A 25,073-nucleotide genomic window follows, 5' to 3' on the forward strand; every position below is an offset into this window, starting at 1 on the left:
GCATGCAGCCCGCTCTAGTGGAGGCTCTCTAGTGGTCCTGTGCCCTGCATGCATCTGCAGCCTTGGGACTGATTGAAAATGCCAAAGAAGTGACCATTATCAGCTGTCCATTGCAGTGGACATGTGCACCACAGAAAAGAATTCTAGTTTGATCTAAGTAGCACTCAGATTAAACAGTAATGTATTGTTATTTGAGCTGGTGTAATTCCTTTAGTCCACATTTAAAATTAGTCATCAGGTCAAGATTGATGAGGATCTGCATTACCACAGTTCTGTCAAAGATTTTTTAAAATAAAATGGGAAAGATATAAGCCTGATATGACAAGATTGGGAGACAGTTTGCAAACAGTCCAGGGTAGCTGCGTACATTATGGGAGTGTCATGTAAGCATGGATTCTTTTGTTGCACTAGTTGGGTGTTGACCTGTTGGCAGTTGATGTCAACAGTTATTTACATCCCAAGTCCTGAATAGCATATCCTGTGCCTGAACAGATATTTTTTTTTTATGAGCCATGTGATTTCTAAGTTATATTCAGTTATTTACATCCCAAGTGCTGAATAGTGTATCCTGTGCCTGAACAGATATTTTTTTGATGAGCCGTGTGATTTTTAAGTTATATTCTTCCTTTTTTATGTCGACACAAAGGAACCATTTTCCTTGGTAACTTCTGACACAAGGGGCCAATGTGCTGCACTAGTATTAGTCTTAGTCGCAAGAAAGGGGAATTGTGTTAAAAATTCAGTAAAGGCGCAGTTGGGCGATGAAGTCTGGGGCCGCTGGCAGTGTGTGGTAATAGTCAGCAGCCAGTAGGCCAGGCAGGGTAAACATAGCGTGGAGCTGCAGCGGCGTATTGCACGTATGATTTGTTTGGAGTGGAGCAACAGCGAGGCAGGGAACTGCAGTGTTGCTTTAAGTTATTGCGATGTATGAGGCAAGGAAGTAGGCCAGAGCCGGGAGTGGTGATGTGTAACTGGCTGACGTATGGGAATTTACCCCTGCCGTAGTTTCTGTCTCTCTCTGACTCTACGTCAGAAGTGAGGGGAAAAGCAGTATAAATAGTCAGATACTTTTAGCTTGAGGGCATGTGCCAGGTCAGTCGAGAGTGGGTTGGGCCTGTGCTGGTCTACACTTATAGGGACCAGTCTGCCAGTAATGTTGTAAATATTCTGTGTAAACCTGTACTTTGTTTCTATGTACTTGTTCGGGCTGTATTCTGCCTCTGGGAACACAGCACAGGGGCGGGACGGAACGGCAGCCGGGTACTTGGAGATTGCATGGTCTGTCTGAAGGAGGGCAGTGACAGCAGTCTGCAGCAGGTCCAGAACGGGCCTCGTTCGCTTCCCACCTGGTGTACCGGGGTCCAAGCGAGGTGTACGCTGCAGGAGACGCAGCAGCACTGAAATAGCATTAGGGACGGCATCGGGTGTTGCCATATGGCAAGCACCACTAGCAACAAGTTCTGGCACGGGGTCCAGAAGGGTGCAGATTCGAGTCTGGTCCTGTCCTGGGAGCAGCAGCGGCCGAGGGCCACTGGTGACCAGTACAACCACCTTTGTCCCATGGGCAGACAGAGCAGGCCAAATGGGGTGTAGGGCGGCGGGGACTGGGGACTGTAACAGTCTCCGGAATTGCAGGCAGTAGAGCGGCACCTGTCGGGTGAGTGTGGCTGACTTCCATCGTCGGGCAGCCTTGGTGACCACAACAGCAGTGTCGGCAGTCCAGGAGTGCTGAGACAGCCAGACTTGCGGTACACTGCGTGGTGTGCCTACATTACGCTTCTGTAAACTAGTTGAATAAAGGAATACTTCCGAATACTGCTGTATCACTCTGCGTTGCCTCTTGACACTATTGAACTTGCTCGGCCTCCTGACGAGAAATGGCACGGTGGGCCCCTGGCTTCAGCTCGGCCATCTGGAGTCCGAGGTTCGACCATCGACGGGCCACAACAAATGGTATCCAAGAGCTAACTCTTGATATGCAAGTAACTATTGACAAATGATCATCTACTGATTTTTGTGGCTGTCAAACTGTATAAGATCCATACACTGCGTTTTTGAATTTGGTCAGCAAGTGCAGGTGTTACATAGTAGCAGGTTATTACAGTCCACCTAATCTGCTGATTCTGAGTTTAACTGGCATAGATCATGGTGGATGAAAGTGTTCAGAAAGACTTTCCCAAAACCCTATGGTATTTTGGAATATGGTGAATTGCTCACATTATATAGCTCTCTCTGAAGTAATTGGGACATTTTCTTGTTTTCCCTGTGAAGTGGATTTCTCTCTATAGAAATTTTTAGGCTCTTGGATTTCTTTTACACCCTTGTTAAACTCAAGAATAAGACAATCATGGAACTGTTCTTGCTTTTCCACTTCACATGTTGTCTGCTTTAGCTCATAAAGAGCTCCACCTTTCTTTAGATCTACTGAAGTGACAACTGCTAACAAGTATAATACTTAAAATAATGAATGGTAGATGAGAAAATGTAAACAATGTCTTTAAAAATGGGATGTTCTCATAATGAACAAGGTCACTAGAAGCCTAGCAATTACAACTGCCCCTATCTTTACCTGTGTGTACTGCTGTTAGTACTGTACACCTGATCTCATCTCTCACTTCCCTCCTCCATCTTATTCCCTCCTTATCTCAGGTTATTCATACAATGGTAATACCCCCCTGCAGGTCCGGGGATTAGAATAGGCCCAAGGTATTCCTGCCTGTCGTAAGAAGCGACTAAAAGGAGTCCCTCCCCCTCAAGGGGGTAGTTAGCGCCTGCGTCCAGAGATGGACGGTTCCACGACCTATATTTGCGGTCATTTTGGTTTTTCACTTCTTCTCGTTTCTTCCTTCCTTTGGTTGGTTCCTTTCTTTGTTCTTCTCCATCTCACAGTCTTCCTTACTCTTTCCCTTGCATTCTTCTCCTTGCCTTCTTCTCCTTGCCTTCTTCTCCTTGCCTTCTTCTCCTTGCCTTCTTCTCCTTGCCTTCTCTGGTCTCTGCCTCGGCGTTTGAGACAGTCTGTCCTCTCTCTCCCTCTCTCTCTTCTTTTTCCTCTTCTTCCCTCCTCCCTGTGCGCGCCTGAAGGCCGACCCATGCGTTCGCACGCGTAGCCGGTGACGGGGTAACGCGTAATTCCCCGCCCTGGGTAGACAAGTAAGGCACGCACGTACCCCCTGGTAAAGGCCAGGCCCAGGGAGGGGTGATTGCCTGAGCTGATACCTTCTGACCATGCCGATTGGTCCCTCCGTCTGTTTCTCGGGAGGTGTGACCTGAGGTGTAAACATTCACCTAAGGTGGGAGTGCCCTCTGAGAGGGTCCCCACAAGGAAGGAGCGCGCCATTTGAGACGCTGGCAATCATGGGGGATTGCTCCGCAATGGATTTCTCTTCTTCTCTCTCGACTTCTGCCCATAAACAGAAACTTGACCAGCCACCAGTGACAAAAGTACTACCGCCTGCCCCACAGTTCCTCGTAGTTTCTCGATCTGAGGACGGCAAGGATTTTTCCTCTGTCAACCTTTTTGTTATCCAGAAGGGCGTAGATGCCATAGCCGGATCTGTCAAGTCATGTACCAGGTTGCGTAATGGTACCTTGTTACTAGAAACTGAGAGCGCCTTTCAGGCACAAAAACTGCTTCAGGCCACACTCCTGTACACGTTCCCTGTCCGGGTGGAGGCTCACCGCACTTTGAATTGGTCTCGTGGTGTGGTATATACTCGATCACTCGACGGATTGACTGGCGAGGAGATTGAGTCTTTTCTCGCTGAGCAGGGCGTGACGGCTGTCCATAGGGTCATGAAAAAGGTCAACAATGACCTTGTACCGACCCGGACACTTTTCTTGACCTATGATAGTGTTCAGCTGCCATCGCGTATCAAAGCCGGCTACGAGGTTATTTCTGTTCGCCCCTATGTCTCGACACCTACGCGCTGCTACCAGTGTCAGCATTTTAATCACACTCGCCGGTCTTGTTCCAATGCGGCTAAATGTGTCACTTGTGGCAGGGATGCCCATGAGGGTGACTGTCCACCTCCGTCTCCTCATTGTGTGAACTGTCAGGGTGACCATGCAGTGTCCTCCCGTGACTGTCTCATCTACAAGGAAGAACACTGTGTCCAAGAAATTCGGGTCAAAGAGAAAGTGTCCACCTCGGCTGCTCGCAAGCTATTTGCTAGTAGGAAGCCCACGCTGCTCCCAGCGGGAAAATACAGTACTGCCCTCGCCTCTCCTCGGACTACCAGGGAGGTGGTGACGCAGACATGCGATCTGACCTTCAGCACCATGGTCGTCCGTTCGGCCAGTGCTAAGATCGCGCAGTCGACGTCTCCTCTTCCTCCCGTCACCCCTCAGACACAAGCACCTTCATCAGCTTCTGCCAAGACGAAGACCCAGAAGTCAGATGCACCGGCCTTCAAGAAGGAACCGTCCCGTGCAGACTTCCTACGTACCTCAAACTCCCAGCCGTCGACCAGTACTTCCACTAAACGACCTTCCAAGAAGGCTCATAGGAAGCACAGTTCTCCTTCTCTGCCACGGCGCATTTCTTCTCCTGCGCCACCCAGCGGTTGCTGCCCCAGGCCATCGTCCGTTTCGCCTGGCCGCACCGCTGGTAGCCGAACATCTGGCCGTTCACCTGCAGAGGAAGCTCCCCCTCCCGGCCATCTTAACAAGATGGCCGATGAACCTATAGAACCAATGGACGATGACTGTCCGCCTACTGATAGCGGCGGCAGTGCTCGCTTGAAGCCAGGCCCTCAGCGGCCTTCGAGGTGACCCCTTCTTTCATCTTCCTTTTCTTCTCACGATGGCACTTATTCACTGGAGTATTCGCAGCATTCGCTCCAACCGAGAGGACTTGAAGTTGCTGCTCCGCTTGCACCGTCCGCTTGTCGTAGCCCTCCAGGAAACGAAGCTGCGCCCATGCGATCAAATTGCCTTGGCACACTACACCTCTGTGCGTTTTGACCTACCCCCTGTGGTAGGTATTCCGGCTCATGGAGGGGTTATGTTGCTGGTCCGGGATGATATTTACTATGATCCCATCACATTGCACACCGGCCTGCAGGCAGTTGCCGTCCGAATTACTCTCCCCACTTTTAAATTTCCCATTTGTACCATTTACACTCCATCGTCGTCTGCCGTTACCAGGGCAGACATGATGCAAATTATTGCTCAGCTACCTGCACCATTTTTGTTAACTGGAGACTTCAATGCACACCATCCCCTTTGGGGCTCTCCAGCATCCTGCCCGAGGGGCTCCCTGTTAGCAGACCTTTTCAACCAGCTCAATCTTGTCTGCCTCAATACTGGCGCCCCTACTTTTCTTTCGGACACATCTCACACCTATTCCCATTTAGACCTCTCTATATGTACTACCCAACTTGCACTCCGGTTTGAGTGGTATGCACTTTCTGATACATATTCGAGCGACCACTTCGCGTGTGTTATCCATCTCCTGCATCATACCCCCTCTCCGTGCTCAACTAGTTGGAACATCTCCAAAGCAGACTGGGGGCTCTTCTCTTCCAGGGCGACCTTTCAGGATCTAACCTTCACAAGCTGCGATAGTCAGGTCGCACACCTCACGGAAGTCATTCTCATTGCTGCTGAATATTCCATCCCTCACACTACTTCTTCTCCACGCCACGTACTGGTCCCCTGGTGGACCGCAGCATGTAGAGGCGCTTTACGTGCTCGTCGACGTGCTTTACGCACCTTTAAACGCCATCCTACAGTGGCGAATTGTATCAATTATAAACGATTACGTGCGCAGTGCCGTCGTATTATTAAAGAAAGCAAGAAAGCCAGCTGGGCTGCTTTCACAAGCACCTTCAACAGTTTTACTCCTTCTTCTGTTGTCTGGGGTAGCCTGCGCCGGCTATCTGGCACTAAGGTCCACTCACCAGTTTCTGGCTTGACGGTCGCGAATGACATCCTTGTGGCCCCTGAGGATGTCTCCAATGCCTTCGGCCGCTTTTTCGCAGAGGTTTCGAGCTCCGCTCATTACCACCCTGCCTTCCTCCCCGAAAACAGGCAGAGGAGGCTAGGCCACCTAACTTCCGCTCCTTGAATCTTGAAAGTTATAATGCCCCTTTCACCATGGGGGAACTCTAAAATGCACTTGCCCGGTTCACGGTCCTCCGCTCCAGGGCCTGATTCTATTCATATTCAGATGCTGAAGAACCTTTCTCCTGCGGGTAAAGGTTTCCTTCTTCGTACTTATAATCGCATCTGGATTGAGGGACATGTTCCCGCATGCTGGCGCGAGTCTATTGTTGTACCGATTCCTAAGCCGGGGAAGGACTAGCACTTGCCTTCCAGTTATCGACCCATCTCGCTTACCAGCTGTGTCTGTAAGGTGATGGAGCGAATGGTTAACTCTCGTTTGGTTTGGCTGCTCGAATCTCAACGCCTACTTACCAATGTACAATGTGGATTTCGTAGGCGCCGCTCTGCTGTTGACCATCTGGTTACCTTGTCGACCTTCATTATGAATAACTTCTTGCGGAAGCGCCCGACCGCGGCTGTGTTCTTAGATTTGGAGAAGGCTTACGACACCTGTTGGAGGGCGAGCATTCTCCACACCATGCATACATGGGGCCTTCGCGGTCGCCTCCCTCTTTTTATTCGTTCCTTTTTAATGGATCGACAGTTCAGGGTACGTGTGGGTTCTGTCCTGTCAGACACCTTTCGCCAGGAGAATGGGGTGCCACAGGGCTCAGTTTTGAGCGTCGCTCTCTTCGCTATAGCGATCAATCCAATAATGGATTGCCTCCCAGCTGATGTATCAGGCTCCCTTTTCGTGGACGATTTTACCATCTATTGCAGCACGCAGCGTACATGTTTCCTGGAGCGCTGTCTTCAGCGTTCTCTTGACCATCTTTACTCCTGGAGTGTCGCCAATGGCTTCCGTTTTTCTGCCGAGAAGACGGTCTGTATTAACTTCTGGCGCTACAAAGAGTTTCTCCCACCGTCCTTACGACTCGGTCCTGTTGCTCTCCCATTCGTGGAGACAACAAAATTTTTAGGTCTTACATTTGACAGGAAACTTAGCTCGTCTCCACATGTATCATATTTGGCTGCCCGTTGTACCCGTTCTCTAAATGTCCTCCGTGTTCTCAGTGGTGTGTCGTGGGGAGCAGATCGAACCGTCCTGCTTCGCCTATATCGGTCAATCGTCTGCTCCAAGCTGGTTTAAGGGAGCTTCGTATACTCCTCTGCACGGCCGTCCATCTTACGCCGCCTCAACTCCATACATCATCGGGGCTTACGTCTTGCGATCGGAGCGTTTTATACTAGTCCCGTCGAGAGTCTTCATGCTGAAGCCGGTGAATTGCCACTCACCTACTGGCGCGATATACTGCTTTGTCGGTATGCCTGTCGACTACTGTCAATGCCTGACCACCCGTCTTATCGTTCCTTTTTTGACGACTCTCTCGACCGTCAATACGGGTTGTATGTCTCTGCCCTGCTACTGCCTGGAGTTCGCTTTCGTCGCCTCCTTCAACACCTTGATTTTTCACTCCCTGCAACATTTAGAGTGGGCGAGAGCCACACGCCACCTTGGCTCCAGGCTCAGGTTCGCGTTCACCTTGACCTCAGCTCGCTCCCAAAGGAGGTTACCCCCGGTTCGGTATACCACTCCCATTTTGTCGAACTTCGTTCAAAGTTCATTAATATGACCTTCATTTATACAGATGGCTCTAAGACCAATGATGGGGTCGGGTGTTCTTTTATTGTCGGGGCACACAGTTTCAAATACCGGCTCCATGGCCATTGTTCGGTCTTCACAGCTGAGCTCTTTGCCCTCTACCAGGCTGTTCTTTACATCTGCCGCCACTGACATTCTGCTTACGTCATCTGCTCCGATTCCCTGAGCGCCATCCAGAGCCTCAATGATCCGTATCCGGTTCACCCTTTCGTGCACCGGATCCAACGCTCTCTTCAGCAGCTGGTGGACGACAGTTCTCCAGTTAGCTTTATGTGGGTTCCTGGCCATGTCGGTATCCCTGGAAACGAAGCTGCAGATGCCGCGGCCAAGGCTGCGGTCCTCCAGCCTCGGACAGCTTCTTGTTGTGTCCCTTCATCAGATTGTAGCAGGGTCATTTGTCGGTGCATTTTATCGCTGTGGTATGCCGATTGGGCTGCACTTACGGACAACAAGCTTCGGGCCTTGAAACCTCTTCCCGCGGCTTGGACGTCCTCCTCACGCCCTTCTCGGCGGGAGGAGGTAGTTTTGGCCCGGTTACAAATTGGACACTGCCGGTTCAGCCATCGCCATCTGCTGACGGCTGCGCCGGCGCAGTTCTGCCCATGTGGGCAATTGCTGACGGTCCACCACATTTTAACGTCCTGTCCGGATTTTAATACACTGTGTCTTGATCTTGGCCTGCCATGTACTCTAGATGCCATTTTAGCAGATGACCCAGGAGCAGCTGCTCGCGTTCTTCGTTTTATCAACTTGACAAACCTGTCTAAGGACATTTGATTATGCTGTTTTTTTAATCCTATGCCTGTCAGTCTTTTATCGTGTTTTCCCTTTTAGTTGCTGTTTTAAACTTGTGCCTCGCGGTGCATTCCTAACGTAGTCTGGGCGCTAATGACCATTGAAGTTGTGCGCCCTGGAAAAAAAAAAGAAGGTAATACTAGAAGCAATGTGCTTACAGTGGTTCTGGAATGTCCTTAACTCATTGTACAGCCAGAAGTATGGTATATGTATACATACAGGGTGTTTCGCAATTCCTATTACAGGCTTTTAGGGGTTGTTGAGGGGACTTAGTAGGTGAAGTTTTGATAAGGAACTCTTGTCCAAAAATATACCAGTAGGATATGAAATAAGTTAGAACAACAGATCACTTTCATATCTCCTGATTCATGGTATACACATACACTATAAAGAGGGTGCCATGGTCAGTAACGGTTGTAATTATGTCAACATGTACAATTTTTGTCCAACTAAAACAACAGATGTGAGAAACTCGTACATCAGCAGCTAGGATGATTGATTGGTGTTCCGTAGACACACAGCACTCTCAACTTTGATAGGACATTCTTCGTCCTTTAGGAGGGGGCATGATGACTACTTGAAACAGTGTCCATTCCCTGGGCTCCTGTAAGGCACATAGTTTGGAATCCACTTTCTCCACTGTGTGTGTACCATGAAGTGGAAGATTTGAAAGTGATCACATCTTTTAGCTTATTTTACATTCAAATGGTATGTTTTCAAACATGGATTCCTTATCGAAACTTCATCTACTGAGTCCCCTCCACAAACCCTAGTAGCCTGTAATATAAAACTGTGTAACACTCTTTATACTTCATGAACTGTTTCTCGAGAACTTCTGTGTGATGCATCATGCAGTTCAGCTCTAAGCGTTAACAGAGATGATGAGCACAAATCTTGTATTCAGTTCTCTGCAGTAAAACCAACCAAAGAGGCTTGGTCACATATAAGTTAAATGATTGAATGTATAGTATATGATGTGTGTGGTTACGACAAATACTCTTGTTCATAATTTATGCATTGTGCTTAACAAGAATACCAATGGATACCATAATGTAACCACATTATGTAAAAGCATCTGCCTTGCTTAATTCTGCCACATAGAGATGCTGATTGAGTTTTGCTGTCACTTATCTCTCAGTAGCTTTGTGGTTCTTTCTGGCAATCCTCTACAGTGTTCAGCAATCCTGGTAGTTTAAAATTAATTGTCTTTTGTCTGCAATTAACTTATAATGTCTTGCCATGTTCAAGTATGCCACCATTGAATGGCGTTCCACCCTTCACTTGTGTTACAACCCGATCTGGGGCCACGTTGTTATTAGGAAGTCGAGCAAATAGCAGGGGTGAGCGATCTTGTAGAGCTCCCAGATGCTAGTGAAACATCATTCAATTTACGATTGTTTATTGATGAGAGTTTTACAGTCACTCCGTCTTCTTCCTGCCACTGCCTAGCAGTGACCATGCTGAGTCCGTGCTGCTTGGTAGTGAGAGGTCACACGTCTGTGCCCGGCAAGGAATTTGCTGTGGAAGCCATCAGAGCTCAGCGCTCTGTGTGTGAAGCTGCACTAGGCTCAGCCCCAGGAATCTGCATGCCCTGGATGTCAGTTATTGAGATGATGTGTAGGCGCAAGACCCAGCAGCAACACGAAGGACAACCCAGGTGGCAGTCCCAGCATACAGCTAGTAGGGTGGTACTTGTACTGCCCCAGCAGCAGTGACACAGGTGCCCAGCACCTTAAGTTGAACAGCTCGCAGAAGAACAGATCGATTTTTCCTGCATGGAAGACCAGCCCGGTCCCCATCCTCAGTCATGACCATTGTGACAGGCAGGGCAGTGGTTTGCAGTTTGCAGATCAGAAGTCCTCTCCATAGCTGGATGGCTATAGATTTGCAGCCATGGACTCCCAAGTTGGCAGCAGCTTGTAAACAGTTGCTGAATTCATCAGAGAGTCCTGCAACTTAATAAAGCTAGTCTTCCATCAGTATCTATAATGCAAATGGATGGGCCTAACTCTCAGAATGAGCTTGAGAAGGGTGGAGTTTCTATAGTGCGCGCGCGCGCGCGCACACACACACACACACACACACACACACACACACACACACACACACACACACACACACACACACACACACTGGTGACCGAATGTGCTCTCTTTTTCTGAGCCTGTCAATGCTCTCAGCTGCTGTAATGTTAACTTCAGGGTTTCAGAATGTTCCTTTATGTGAAGTTCACATCCTAAAAGGTTTGCTTATGGTACCTCTAAGTGAAGTTACTGCATTGAGCCTTGTTACAGTAGCAGGTTTGATCTGTTCTGCACTGTTGTCGAACTGCTGAATGGGGTATTCTTGGCTTCACTCTCACAAAGTCTAATGAAATCCCACAGCTTGTTAGTACTTCCACGCATGTTGACACAGTTACTGCACAATTGGGTAACCGATGGATGTGCCCCATGTAGCTGTCTCCATTGGTTCTTAACAAAATTTTATTCCTGCATTTAGTGACTATTCTACTGGGCAACACATGTAACACACACAATAATACATAGTTTAATACAACTTACTGTACTCGTACAATCTATCAACAATGAAAGTTAAGCCTCGCTGTTATGCTGACAAATATGCAGTACATTATGTAGTAAATTAACTTCCTTTATTGAAATAGTATATGATATTTGCCACTTATGAATGATCAATGTAACCAACCCAAAAATATTGAAATGTTTGCCCATTGTTTTGATATCTGTGTACTTTTATTAATGAGACTTTGGGATTGGCGATATTCAGTTTATTTTTCTTATTTGCAGGTGAAACCATTGGTGTTGCACAGGACAATAAAGTGAAGCATGGCTCTGAACTTCAGGGAGAACTTGAACACAAGCCTGTAGAAATATGTGACAAATACTTTCAGTTTCGCAGACAGTTTGTTAATTTAATGTTTTGCAATTATGCAAAAATATTTCACAGCATACATGATATTGCTAATGCCGCTGATTACATGAGTGAATCTGATATATTGTCATCATTGTGGTGGGTGAGTGAAAATGTATTTTTATGCATTTTATTTGTGACAATTTCATGAGTAATACAAGCATCCATTAGCTACTAGACATGGTAAAGTCTTTGGAATTTACTGATTAGAACTATCTGGAAACTCTTTTTTGGTTAAAATAATTTTTGATATTGGTCCACGTCATTGTAACTACTAAAACAGCTAAATTGCTGACAGTTTGACAGACTTGCTGTGGTCATCTTCAGGGTGGTACACTGCTGTGTACCGATGAATGTCTTCCTTTATGTACTGTCATTTTCGGCTATCTGGTGGCTATCAACGTCACATATCTTGGATGTCACTGGACAGTTCGAAGAGAATTTTATGGAGGAGTGACTGTACGGTCCATGGTGTGGGTTCCTGTTGTCATGTCCTAGTTCATGAACCACGGGCAACGTATGAGTGGCCAAGTAAGTGGTTCTGACAGTCAGGATACCAGTTACTTTGGAATAAGGCTGGGCATCTCGGACATATTCTTAGTCGTGGTCACCTTTGTGCTCAGACGACAAAGACTACCAAATCCACCCACCAGTTAGTCCCTCAACCGTTAGGGCTGAAACCCAATGGGACCCGGGGCAAGTAAGGTTAGCAACCTGCTTCCTTGGTACTTTAAATATGATTCTGGCAACAATCAGAGCAAAATGCCTCAGACCGTTGGAGGTGACGGAGTCCCACCTCTAATTGACAAACCTGGGACTCCTAAGATACGACTCGGCAAATGAATGGTAACAAGATGGGGAGCTATTAATATCAATGGGGGCTACGCTGGGAAGAAGGTAGAGTTGGCAGAGGCTGCAAGTAAGATGGGGTTGGACGTTTTAGCTGTTAGTGACATTCAGGTAAGGGGTGAGAAAGAAGAGGAAGTGGGAGAATACAAGGTTTACCTGTCAGGAGTCAAAGCAGGAATAGCACAATGGGGTGTAGGGCTTTACATCAGAAAAGAAATGGAATCCAGCATAGTTGCAATAAGGTACGTAAACGAACGACTGATGTGGATAGATTTGACAGTGTCTAACAAGAAAATTAGGATTGTGTCAGTATATTCACATTGTGAAGGGACAGATCAAGATAAGATGGATAGTTTTTATGACACACTCAGTGACGTAGTTGTTAGAGTAAAGGACAAGGACAGTGTTTTGCTCATGGGTGATTTTAATGCCAGGATTGGAAATCGAACAGAAGGGTATAAAAAGGTTATGGGTAAATTTGGAGAGGATATGGAGGCCAACAGGAATGGGAAACAACTCTTGGATTTCTGTGCCAGTATGGGCTTAGTTATGGGCTTAGTAATCACAAGTTCCTTTTTTAAACATAAGAACATTCACCAGTATACTTGGGAAGGCAGGGGAACCAGATCTGTCAGTGACTATATAACAACAGACCAGGAATTCAGGAAGGCTGTGAGGGACACACGTGTATTCAGGGGATTCTTTAATGACACTGATCACTATTTAATCTGCAGTGAAATTGGTATTGTGAGGCCGAAAGTGCAGCAGGTCAGGTCCATATGTAGGAGGATAAGAGTGGAGAAACATCAGGATAAGGAAATCAGGCACAAGTACATAACAGTGATCTCAGAAAGGTACCAGTTAGTTGAATGTAGTCAATTACAGTCATTGGAAAGGGAATGGACAAGGTACAGGGACACAGTACTAGAAGTGGCTAAATAATGTCTTGGAACAGTAGTGTGTAAAGGTAGGATGAAGCAAACAGCTTGGTGGAATGACACAGTCAAGGCAGCCTGTAAAAGGAAAAAGATGGCATATAAAAAATGGCTACATACTAGAACTCAGGTTGACAAAGAAAGTTATGTTGAAGAAAGAAACAAAGCCCAACAGATAATTGCAGCATCCAAGAAGAAATCTTGGGGAGACTTTGGACACAGGTTGGAGACTTTGGGTCCAGCTGCTGGAAAACCATTCTGGAGTGTAATTAGCGGTCTTCGAAAGGGAGGTAAGAAGGAAATGACAAGTATTATGGACAGGTCAGGAAAACTGCTGGTGAATCCTGTTGATGCCTTGGGCAGATGGAGGGAATATTTTGAAGAGTTGCTCAATGTAGGTGAAAATACGATCAGTAATGTTTCAGATTTCTATGTACAATGGGGTAGGAATGATGATGGAAATAGGATCACATTTGAGGAAGTGGAGAAAATGGTCAATATATTGCAGTGCAATAAAGCGGCTGGAGTGGATGAAATTATGTCGGAACTCATCAAATACAGTGGAATGTCAGGTCTTAAATGGCTACACAGGATACTTGAAATGGCATAGGAGTTGGGACAGGTTCCATCAGACTGGACGAAAGCAGTAATCACACCAATCTTTAAACATGGAAACGGAAAAGATTGTAACAACTACAGAGGTATCTATTTAATCAGCGTTGTGGGTAAAATCTTCTCAGGTATTGTTGAAAGGAAAATGCGAGTATTAGTTGAGGACAAATTGGATGAAAATCAGTGTGGGTTTAGGCCTCTTTGAGGTTGTCAGGACCAGATCTTTAGATTACGGCAAATAATGGAGAAGTGTTATGAGTGGAACAGGGAATTGTATCTATGCTTGATAGATCTAGAAAAGGCATATGACCCTTCCTTACACTGGTCACCACACGACAACCTTTGCAATAGTTACCACTTCTGTTGATTCTCTCACTCCCTCCCTGCTTCCAGATGGACAGGTTACCTCATTAGTCTTTCCAACACCTCTGTATACTGCACAGGTTGCTTTTTCTCCCTCTTTGTCGGGTTGTGTTGATGATGTCCTACGTGACATGTCTGATGTGGTTGTTCGCGCTGCTAGCCTTGCTATCCCATGCTCATCTGGACCATTTTGCTGCTGGCAAGTCTCGCGGTGGAGTACAGCCATTGCCATTGCCATTGCCATTGCCATTGCCATTGCCATTGCCATCTGTGATTGCCATCGAGCTTTGTAACACGTTAACAGGCGTCCATCCTCTGCCAATTTTATTACCTTTAAACACCTTTGCACCAAAGCCCGTTACTTAATCAAATGGAGCAAACAGGTGTGTTGGGAACGCTTTGTTTCTTCCCTTGGTTCTACTGTCCCTATTTCACGGGTATGGGCTACACTTCTCTCTCTTTAAGGTTGCCATCGGCAGTCTCCCCTCTCGGGCCTTGCTCTTCCGGATGGCCTTTGCACGGACCCTTTGATTCTCATGGGACATCTTGTGACCCATTTTGCAACAGCATCAGCATCATCCTGCTATCCGGCTACTTTCCTTCACCAGAAACAGCGGGCCGAAGCTTCTGCCTTATGTTTTACTCCTTGTCTGTCGGAATCTTACAACGAACATTTTACTGAATGGGAACTTCATTTTGCACTTTCTTCTTCTCATGATACAGCCCCTGGCCCAGACTCCATTCATAACCAATTGCTTCAACATCTCAGTGCTCCACAACGACATCTTCTTCTCTGGGTGCTTAACCGTATTTGGCTCCAGGGTGACTTCCCTTCTCAATGGAGGGATAGCATCGTGGTTACCATCCTTAAATCTGGTAAGAACCCCCTGTTTGTCTAAAGCTATTGGCCAATTAGTGTGGCAAACATTGTTTGCAAGTTACTTGAATGGATGATTGCCCATCGGCTCAATTGGGTCCTCGAATCTGGGGATTTATTGTCCCCTTACCGGTGTGGCTTCCGAGAGGGATGGTCTCCGATCGATCATTTACTTCAGTTGGAATCCGCAGTTCGGCAGGCTTTTTCCCAGCACTGCCATTTGGTTGCAGTATTTTTTGACCTTTGCAAGGCCTATGACACAGTTTGGCGCCATCGTATCTTACTTACACTTCATGGGTGGTGTCTTCGGGGCCCAATCCAGATTTTTATCTGCCAGTTCCAGTTCCATTGGTCGTTCTGGGTTCAGGTTGGTACAATTTTTAGTTCTCCACAGACCCAGGAGAATGGCATCCCACAGGGTTCCGTATTGAGTGTACTTCTTTTCCTCATTACTGGACTTGTGGCCTCCGTCGGTCCTTTGGTCACCCCTGCTGTATATGTGGATGTTTTCTGCATTTGGGTTGGTTCCTCTTCGATGGCCTCTGCAGAGCGGTAGCTCCAGGGTGCTATTTGGTGTGCCTCAGCATGGACCCTCTCACATGGATTTCAGTTCTCTCCTTTAAAATTGTGGGTGGTCCACATCTGTCACCGTACTACAGTCCACCCCGATCCAGAGCTCTACCTTGATGCACGTCGATTACCTGTGGTCCCACAGTTTCATTTCCTGGGTCTTCTTTTTAACAAGAAGCCCACTTGGCTGCCTCATATCAGACTTCTGAAGATAGGATGTTTCTGTAAACTCAGTGTCCTTCGCTTTCTTGCCGACACCTCTTGGGGTGCGGATCATTCCACTCTTGTCCGCTTTTATCGGGTTTTAGTGCTGTCTCACTTGGATTATGGTTGTCAAGTTTATGGTTAGGCTGCTCCTTCCACACTGCACCTCCTGTATCCAGTCCACCATCGTGGTATCCATTTGGCCACCAGTTCCTTCCCTACTAGCCCTGATGATAGTCTCCTGGTTGAAGCTGGGATCTCCCACGCTCCCCCTCCCCCCTTTCTGTTCGGCAGTCCCAGCTTCTGGTTTCTTATGCAATTGCTGTTCATTCCTCTCCCAGTCATCCTTCCTGTTATATCCTGTTCCCAGACCAAGGACGTCACCCACATGATTCCCGCCCTTGGACAGGTTTACCGGCTGGGCTCCGCCTTGCGTCTCTTCGCTGTGATTTTCAGCTTCCTCCTTTCTCCTCTCCCCCACGTTCCCTCCCCAACACCCCCCCCCTCCCCCCTCCTTGGTTAGTTCAACGGCCCCGGATTCTGATGGATCTCCGCCAAGGTTACATTCAACAACCGAGCTAGGTTAATAATTGGCTCCTTTTAGCGACCTCCCGACTCAGCAGCATTAGTGGCAGAACAACTGAGAGAAAATTTGGAATACATTTCACATAAATTTTCTCAGCATGTTATAGTCTTAGGTGGAGATTTCAATTTACCAGATATAGACTGGGACACTCAGATGTTTAGGACGGGTGGTAGGGACAGAGCATCGAGTGACATTATACTGAGTGCACTATCCGAAAATTACCTTGAGCAATTAAACAGAGAACCGACTCGTGGAGATAACATCTTGGACCTACTGATAACAAACAGACCTGAACTTTTCGACTCTGTATGTACAGAACAGGGAATCAGTGATCATAAGGCCGTTGCAGCATCCCTGAATATGGAAGTTAGTAGGAATATAAAAAAAGGGAGGAAGGTTTATCTGTTTAGCAAGAGTAATAGATGGAAGATTTCAGACTACCTGACAGATCAAAACTAAAATTTCTGTTCCGACACTGACAATGTTGAGTGTTTATGGAAAAAGTTCAAGGCAATCGTAAAATGCATTTTAGACAGGTACGTGCCGAATAAAACTGTGAGGGACGGGAAAAACCCACCGTGGTACAACAACAAAGTTAGGAAACTACTGCGAAAGCAAAGAGAGCTTCACTCCAAGTTTAAACGCAGCCAAAACCTCTCAGACAAACAGAAGCTAAACGATGTCAAAGTTAGCGTAAGGAGGGCTATGCGTGAAGCGTTCAGTGAATTCGAAAGTAAAATTCTATGTACCGACTTGACAGAAAATCCTAGGAAGTTCTGGTCTTACGTTAAATCAGTAAGTGGCTCGAAACAGCATATTCAGACACTCCGGGATGATGATGGCATTGAAACAGAAGATGACACGCGTAAAGCTGAAATACTAACACAGCATCTTGTTATCAATGGAGAGACGTCTACAGACGTTAAAGTAACCTCTGGCGTGCCACAGGGGAGTGTTATGGGACCATTGCTTTTCACAATATATATAAATGACCTAGTAGATAGTGTCGGAAGTCCCATGCGGCTTTTCGCGGATGATGCTGTAGTATACAGAGAAGTTGCAGCGTTAGAAAATTGTAGCGAAATGCAGGAAGATCTGCAGCGGGTAGGCACTTGGTGCAGGGAGTGGCAACTGACCCTTAACATAGACAAATGTAATGTATTGCGAATACATAGAAAGAAGGATCCTTTATTGTATGATTATATGATAGCGGAACAAACATTGGTAGCAGTTACTTCTGTAAAATATCTGGGAGTATGCGTGCGGAACGATTTGAAGTGGAATGATCATATAAAATTAATTGTTGGTAAGGCGGGTACCAGGTTGAGATTCATTCGGAGAGTCCTTAGAAAATGTAGTCCATCAACAAAGGAGGTGGCTTACAAAACACTCGTTCGACCTATACTTGAGTATTGCTCATCAGTGTGGGATCCGTACCAGATCGGGTTGACGGAGGAGATAGAGAAGATCCAAAGAAGACCGGCGCGTTTCGTCACAGGGTTATTTGGTAACCATGATAGCGTTACGGAGATGTTTAACGAATTCAAGTGGCAGACTCTGCAAGAGAGGCACTCTGCATCGCAGTGTAGCTTGCTCGCCAGGTTTCAAGAGGGTGCATTTCTGGATGAGGTATCGAATATATTGCTTCCCCCTACTTATACCTCACGAGGAGATCACGAATGTAAAATTAGAGAGATTAGAGCGCGCACGGAGGCTTTCAGACAGTCGTTCTTCCCGCGAACCATACGCGATTGGAACAGGAAAGGGAGGTAATGACAGTGGCACGTAAAGTGCCCTCCGCCACACACCGTTGGGTGGCTTGCAGAGTATAAATGTAGATGTAGATGTAGAAGGTCTGAAAGATTCCGTTCCCCCGATGGTGTTCCATTGTTTTTCCCGCCAAATTTTATGGGAGTTTCAGGATGCTGTTTTTTTTTTTTTTTACACCGATGGTCTAAATCTGCTGATCGTGTGGGATATGCCTTCATATCCTCTGTTGGCATGGAAAATCATCTCCCGCCAACTGCATGTGGGGTGTTTACTGCAGAGTTGATGGCAGTTTCCCAGGCCCTTACTTTTATTAAACAGTCCCAACTCAATTGCGTTTTGTTATGTATAGACTCAATGAGTGGCTTTCAGGGTATTGACTGGTGTTTTTCCCGCCATCCTTTGGTCTCGGTCATCTGTGACTGTCCTGCTGATCTTCACCATGCTGCTTGTTCCGTTGACTTCCTTTGGGTCCCTGGCCATGTGGGTATTCCAGGTAATGAGCTTGCTGACCGTGTGGCTGGAGGAGCACTTACTTACCCCCCTTCTCTGCAACCCCCTCCTGTGGCAGATTTACGGCTTCATATCAAATCCCACTTTGCACAATCATGGGCAAACTCTCGGGAGGCTACCTCCCTGTCTAATAAACTTCATGCAATTAAGGTGACACCTGTCCTGTGGCGTTCTTCCTTCAGCCTCTCCTGAAATGACTCGACCACCCTGTGTCATCTCCGCATAGGCCATACCAGGGTGACCCATGGTTTTCTTTTGCTTAATGAGCCACCCCCACTTTATAATAGTGGAGCCTTATAGTCAGTAGCCCACATTTTGGTGGAATGCACCCTTCTTTTGGCTCTGCGTAGTAAGTACAGACTTCCCCGCACTTTACCTTTAATATTGGCAGACGATTCCCGGATGGTTGAACTGGTTCTCAGTTTCCTCCGTGAAAGTGGTTTTTATTTTCAGTTCTAAGGTTTTTAATCTTCTTCTGGAGTAGGGGCAGGGCAGTTAGGGTTGGGGTGTCTCCCATTGTAAGCTGTGTTTGGGGATTGATGCCTCCCGTCCCTGGCCAAGATCCTCTTTTTCTCTCCCTTTTACTCTGTTTTTATCGCATTTTAGTTTTGGTTAGTCTCCTTTTACAATATGCACTTTTACATTCTAGGGTTTGAATGCTTTTGAATAGCAGGTGGTCTTGCCTGTACTGCATCAGAGGTGGGATATTTCCTGCCTCTAGCATAGCCTCGGGGTTGCCCACTTGCTGACTTCTCTCGTTCCTTTTACCATTTATCGTTATACTCTTCTGAGACGTAACTCTGTCCTAATGGACCGTCTTTGAAACAAGGGACTGATGACCTTGCTGTTTGGTCTCTTCAACCCCAACCGACCAACCAACCAACCCACCCCTGGTGTGTTTTGAATCATACAACAGGCAGCTAAAATTCTGGCAACTAATTCAGTCTCCGTATCGACTTGGGTCTCATACACAAGTGACTTTATGTACCCCAATAGGAAATAATTAAGGGGATTCAGTGAACAGCCAAGTGTGTGTTCTCCAACAACTGGGATAGAAATACTTGCATGAACTTCACAAGTACAGGTGGCCACTCAGATGGCCAGGTAGAAGATATGACCCAGTGAGAATGTCCCATATATTCACAACAAACTATACTTGGTGGTGTGACTCTGTTATAGCGTAAGGGTTTCCCTCATCCCACACATGACTATTGGTGCTGTTTGAAAGACCATCATGGTCAAATAAGGGCTTGTCAATGAACAGCACGATTTGGAGCACTGACACAATGCAACTCTTGGTGCAAAGTCAGTCACAACCATTGCATGGACTCATTGAGAGTGATATGGCTGTAATTGTTGTCCCTGGAGTACTAGCAGCATGCTAGTATGTGCAGCGCCCATTTCGCATGCAATACGACCATTACTTGTAGTGGGGGTCTACTGCAGCCCGTTCCAGCACATCCTCTTCTAAAGTGGGTGGTGTTTCTTCTTTCCAATGAACTAGTCTCTCTCATTCATCGAGCAAGAGAAATAAATGCTCATCGTTACAGATGATGCCTGTTAGGAAGTTGTTCCCTGTACAGCCTTTGAGCAGCGAGAGCATTGCAATGTACTTCCACATACACAAGATGCTTGTCAGTGAGTTCAGCGAAACTGTGCAGGTACTGCTTCATTATATTGTACTGTACGTCTCTGAATAGCACTGAATGATGAATGGATATGTCATTGATCCCTACCACATTCTGTCATGGGACAATGTAAATACAACACAACAGAGCGACCTTGGGGGCAACTAAAGTAAACAAAACCTGCATCATGACTTCCTTGTAATCAGACTCATCATCCTTGTTTCTTGCAGGAAATAAAGAATGTACATTTAAATTAACAGCACAGTACATGTAAACTTCTATGCATGTTAGTTGTGAATAAGATGGAAAACAGTAATGCTAGACAATGCGGTAGACATGTTTACTGCCATATCTCCATATCCGACCTCGGGTTTTCAACCTCAAATTGTTCAGTGGAGCATTCTCTGTGTCCTGTTAAATTTTTGCACACTCTTACGGGAACGCCCTGTTTGTTTGAATATCGTAGGCCCCTGCTGTCATCCAAAGGCCCGGTATCTTCTTACTATCATCGATAGGTTCACCTGGTGGCATGAAGCAGTACCTCTGTCTGACACAACTGCAGGCAAAGAGGGGAAAGCCTTTATACACACATGGGTATCACGTTTCTGGTGCCCTGGCCACATCACCACTAACAGCGGGTGGCAGTTCACGTCTTGTTTATTTACGACTCTCGCTGCAACTTGCAGCAAGCTCATACATTTCATGACAAGCTACCACCCTGCCGCCAATGGCATGGTGGAGTGATTACACAAGACTCTAAAAGTTGTCCTCACATGCCACTCCGCATCTTGGTCTACCGCTCTGTGTACTAGGGTACCATAGGGTCACATGTGCAAGGTTAGGATGTAAGGAAGTTCCCACAGGATCATGGAAAGATAAATGGAAGTGTAACAGTTTCTGTCCAGGACCTAACTATATTGTGCTAGGGTCTCCCACTCCCACACAGCCAGGTTTGGCACTCCCTTAACATGATCCGAACAAACCATACCAGAAATGGGGGCTGCTGTATACAGCTGGGGTTTTGTCAATAGCCCCGAATGAGACTGTAGAGCGACGGAGTAGACCATGGACTACATCATCTAACTGTGCTCCAAGAGAAGATACTCTAGGAAATGGACTGATGTCCAGGAAATTACAGCTGACACTGTTAACTGGATATCTATTTTTGATGTAAAGTAAAAGCTCATTGAGATGCTTCCATCCAAAACTATGTACAGTGTGAAGTGGCAAAATATGTTTGAGATGCATTCTTTGAAATTGAAATGCATTTTTAGCCCCAGAGAGTGAAAGCTCTGGCAAATGTTTAATTTCAATGGTTACTCCAAGCTGCAGCTGTGTCATTTTCTCGAAGTGGGCCAATAATTCAAACAAAGGCTCTAGAAATTGCAAACAAGATGCAGTAATCATCTGTGTGTTCATGTTTAATTGGTTTAATCAACATGGCAGGCTGTTTACTGAAAGTCTGTGGGAAGGCCAAATCTGTACATGATGATGATGATGATGATGATGATGATACTGCATGGCAAAATAATGTTGTAGTATGCTCCACGGTACAGTATGAAGAACATGTCATATTTAATGCACCCAATTTGCCTATTTTTCAAATTTCTGGCTGACAATTCTTCTAATGTACAATTACCATGGTGGTAAGTTCAGCAAAGATAAAGTGACAATACTCACTTGCACCAATGCTGACAGGATGGAGAAACTGGAATTGTGTGTCATAGGTAAAGCTGCATTTCTATAATACAACCAATGAGCATCAGCCCTTGGCTCAAGGAATAATAAAAGTGACAAAACAAGTTTCTTCAGGTGCATTGTTCAGTTATACGTACAACACATTACTGCTTCAGATTCTGCAAAGCCACTGAATTTCCTGCAACAGCAAGTTTTATTTCAGTTGTGTGGGATGCTGTGGAATCTCAAGTCATCAAAACTGCTTTCAGAAGGATGTCATTTTTTATGTGAGTTTATTGGTCTTGTGAAATTGTTGCGCAAATATTTTTCTCGTGTAACAAGTTTTAGTATGTGTACAGTCTCTTATTGTAGCTGGCTATGTGCGCATAAATCAATTAAAAATCCATTTGGCAAAATATTGGTAATTAGTCACCAACAGTTGCCTGCTATCAAGGAACAAAGGCCAACTAAAGTTTTCAAATAGCAAGAAAAACCAATTGAAAGTTGAATAGGGTACCCCATCACATAATACAGTTACACAAGATATTTACAAAATACGTGTGGTGGGCTTCAAAATAACCATCATCTCTCAAAACTCTACAAGCCTACTTCCTAAGCGATAGTTGTTGTAGAAATGCTACTTGGATGGAACAGAGTTCGAGTTGATAAATTGCTTTCTGTTTTAAATACAGTGAAACAACATTGTGGCATTGAAACTTTTGTTTGTTGTTTATTATATGGTGGATGATACTAAACATTTTTCTAACCTCACCATCTCACTCAGTGTGAAGGAATGCATATGCGGTTTTTCTAGCAAGATAATGTAAAGTATAAGGATAAAGCTGAATCTGTTCCTCTTTCATATTTGCACCCTATTTTCTTGTATGTAATAAAATGAAACTCCTGCAGTCATCATTATGATGTTATTTTATTATATTACAACCAGTTTAAGACTCAATACACCATCTTCAGCCTGTATGCATAAACAGTAATGATAGCATCATCAACTTACCAACTTTACGAATACAAAAGACAGATTCAAAATTAAATAAATATTAAAGACAATACTGTATAAGTGAACTTACAGTAATTGTTTGATAAAAACCAACAGATGCATCAACTGTCAAATACCTATAATATAATTATATATAGTATACCATAGTGAATTTCTGTTCTATATGTTGTAGAAATGTATTATTTATTAATAAAATCATTAATTAAATATTCCATGATTAAAAATTGGTCAGTTAGATTACACACTAAACTGCAAAATCCTAATGTAACCTATCGATCTACAAAAATAACTGTTGAAAATTGTAGGCGCATGGAAGAAACTACACAACATGAAAAATAAGTAAACCAAAGAAATTTGCACCTATGTCCAAGTAGTCCTTCCAAAAAGATGGCATCAGCAATATCTAAGTGTCAATATAAGTAAAGCTATCAAAAGGACAGTATAAAAAAATCTATAGGTCATGTTGAAGTTATAAATTGCTGAAGTGAGGTGTCATATGCATAAAATGAATGCCCAAGAAAATTTCAAAAGACCAAATGTAGAAAACCACCTATGTCATATCATACACAGAAGATACAAATCCCAAGCTGGTCATCCTCACAAACTAATACCACACTTTTTGGTGTAGTATGATGTAATTGGTCTGGGTATGCTTTCTAGTGGGTATATTTAGTACAGGGTAGCCACCTTAACATTCATCTGTCCATCCCCTAATTAGTCTTGCAGCCTTAATGCCTGTGACATTTGCTGACGTTATATTATACAAGTGGTTGTTTTACTCTGTTACACCTTTTTGTGACATTACTGAGTAGTATATATTGGGTCCATACATGTATTCCATGTTTTGTTTCATGGCATAAGTATTATCTTCACATATCAAGGCCATATTTGAGAGAGGATGTAGGGAGAGGTCTTTTTTTTGTGATTGTTGATTGCTTTGTTTGGATAGTATTAGTGGGTTACAGACACATTATTTGGTATAATATGATTTTTTGTTGGTACCTAATTCTTTGTTAGAATGTTGGATACAGTAGACTTACAGGAAGCTTTTAACAGTGTTGGCTGGAATACCCTCTTTCAAATTCTACTGGTTGCAGGGGTAAAATACAGGGAACAAAAGGCTATTTACAATTTGTACAGAAACCAGATGGCAGTTATAAGAGTCAAAGAGCACGAAAGGGAAGCAGTGGTTGAGAAGGGAGCAAGACAAGGTTGTAGCCTATCGCCGATGTTATTCATTCTGTATATTGAGCAAGCAGTAAACGAAACAAAAGAAATATTTGGAGTAGGAATTATAGGGAGAAGAAATAAAAACTTTGAGGTTTGCCAATGACATTGTAATTCTGTCAGAGGCAGCAAAGGACTTAGAAGAGCAGTTGACCAGAATAGACTGTGTTTTGAAAGGAGGATATAAGATGAACATCAACAAAAGCAAAACAAGGATGATGGAATGTAGTCAAATTAAATCAGATGATGCTGAGAGAATTAGAGAAGACTATGAGATGCTTAAAGTAGTAGATGAGTCTTGCTATTTGGGCAGCAAAATAACTGATAATTGTCAAAGTAGAGAGGATATAAAATGTAGACCGGTAATGGGGAGAGAAGCATTTATCAAGTAGAGAAATTTGTTAACATAAAGTATAGATTGAAATGTCAGGAAGTCCTTCCTGGAAGTATTTTTATGGAAATGAAACATGGATGATAAACAGTTTAGAACAAGAAGAGAATAGAAGCTTTTGAAATGTGGTGCAACAGAAGAATGCTGAAGATTTGATGGGTGTATCACATAACTAATGAGGTGGTACTGAATAGAATTGAGGAGAATAGAAATTTGTGTTACAACCTGGCTAGAAGAAGGGACTGGTTGGTGGGACACATTCTGAGGCGTCAGAGGATCACCAATTTAGTACTGGAGGGAAGTGTGGGGGGTAAAACTCATAAAGGAAGACCAAGAGATGAATACATTAAGCAGATTCAGAAGGATTTAGGTTGCAGTAGTTACTTGGAACTGATGAGGCTTGCACAAGATAGAGTATCATGGAGAGC

The 25,073-nt window shown here is 45.1% G+C and overlaps 1 protein-coding gene across 3 annotated transcripts in view; it reads left to right on the forward strand.

Annotated features, from left to right (window-relative positions):
- LOC124721791 (cell cycle checkpoint protein RAD17) overlaps positions 1-25,073 on the forward strand; it is a 130,409-nt gene that overhangs the window by 67,525 nt on the left and 37,811 nt on the right. For all 3 annotated transcript variants that reach the window (XM_047246910.1, XM_047246909.1, XM_047246908.1), the window contains one exon: positions 11,308-11,534. In XM_047246910.1, coding sequence (XP_047102866.1) covers positions 11,308-11,534 — 227 coding nt within the window. The remainder of the gene's footprint in view (positions 1-11,307; positions 11,535-25,073) is intronic.

Source organism: Schistocerca piceifrons, chromosome X (genome assembly GCF_021461385.2).
Source record: "Schistocerca piceifrons isolate TAMUIC-IGC-003096 chromosome X, iqSchPice1.1, whole genome shotgun sequence".
Taxonomy (NCBI): Eukaryota; Metazoa; Arthropoda; class Insecta; order Orthoptera; family Acrididae; genus Schistocerca; species Schistocerca piceifrons.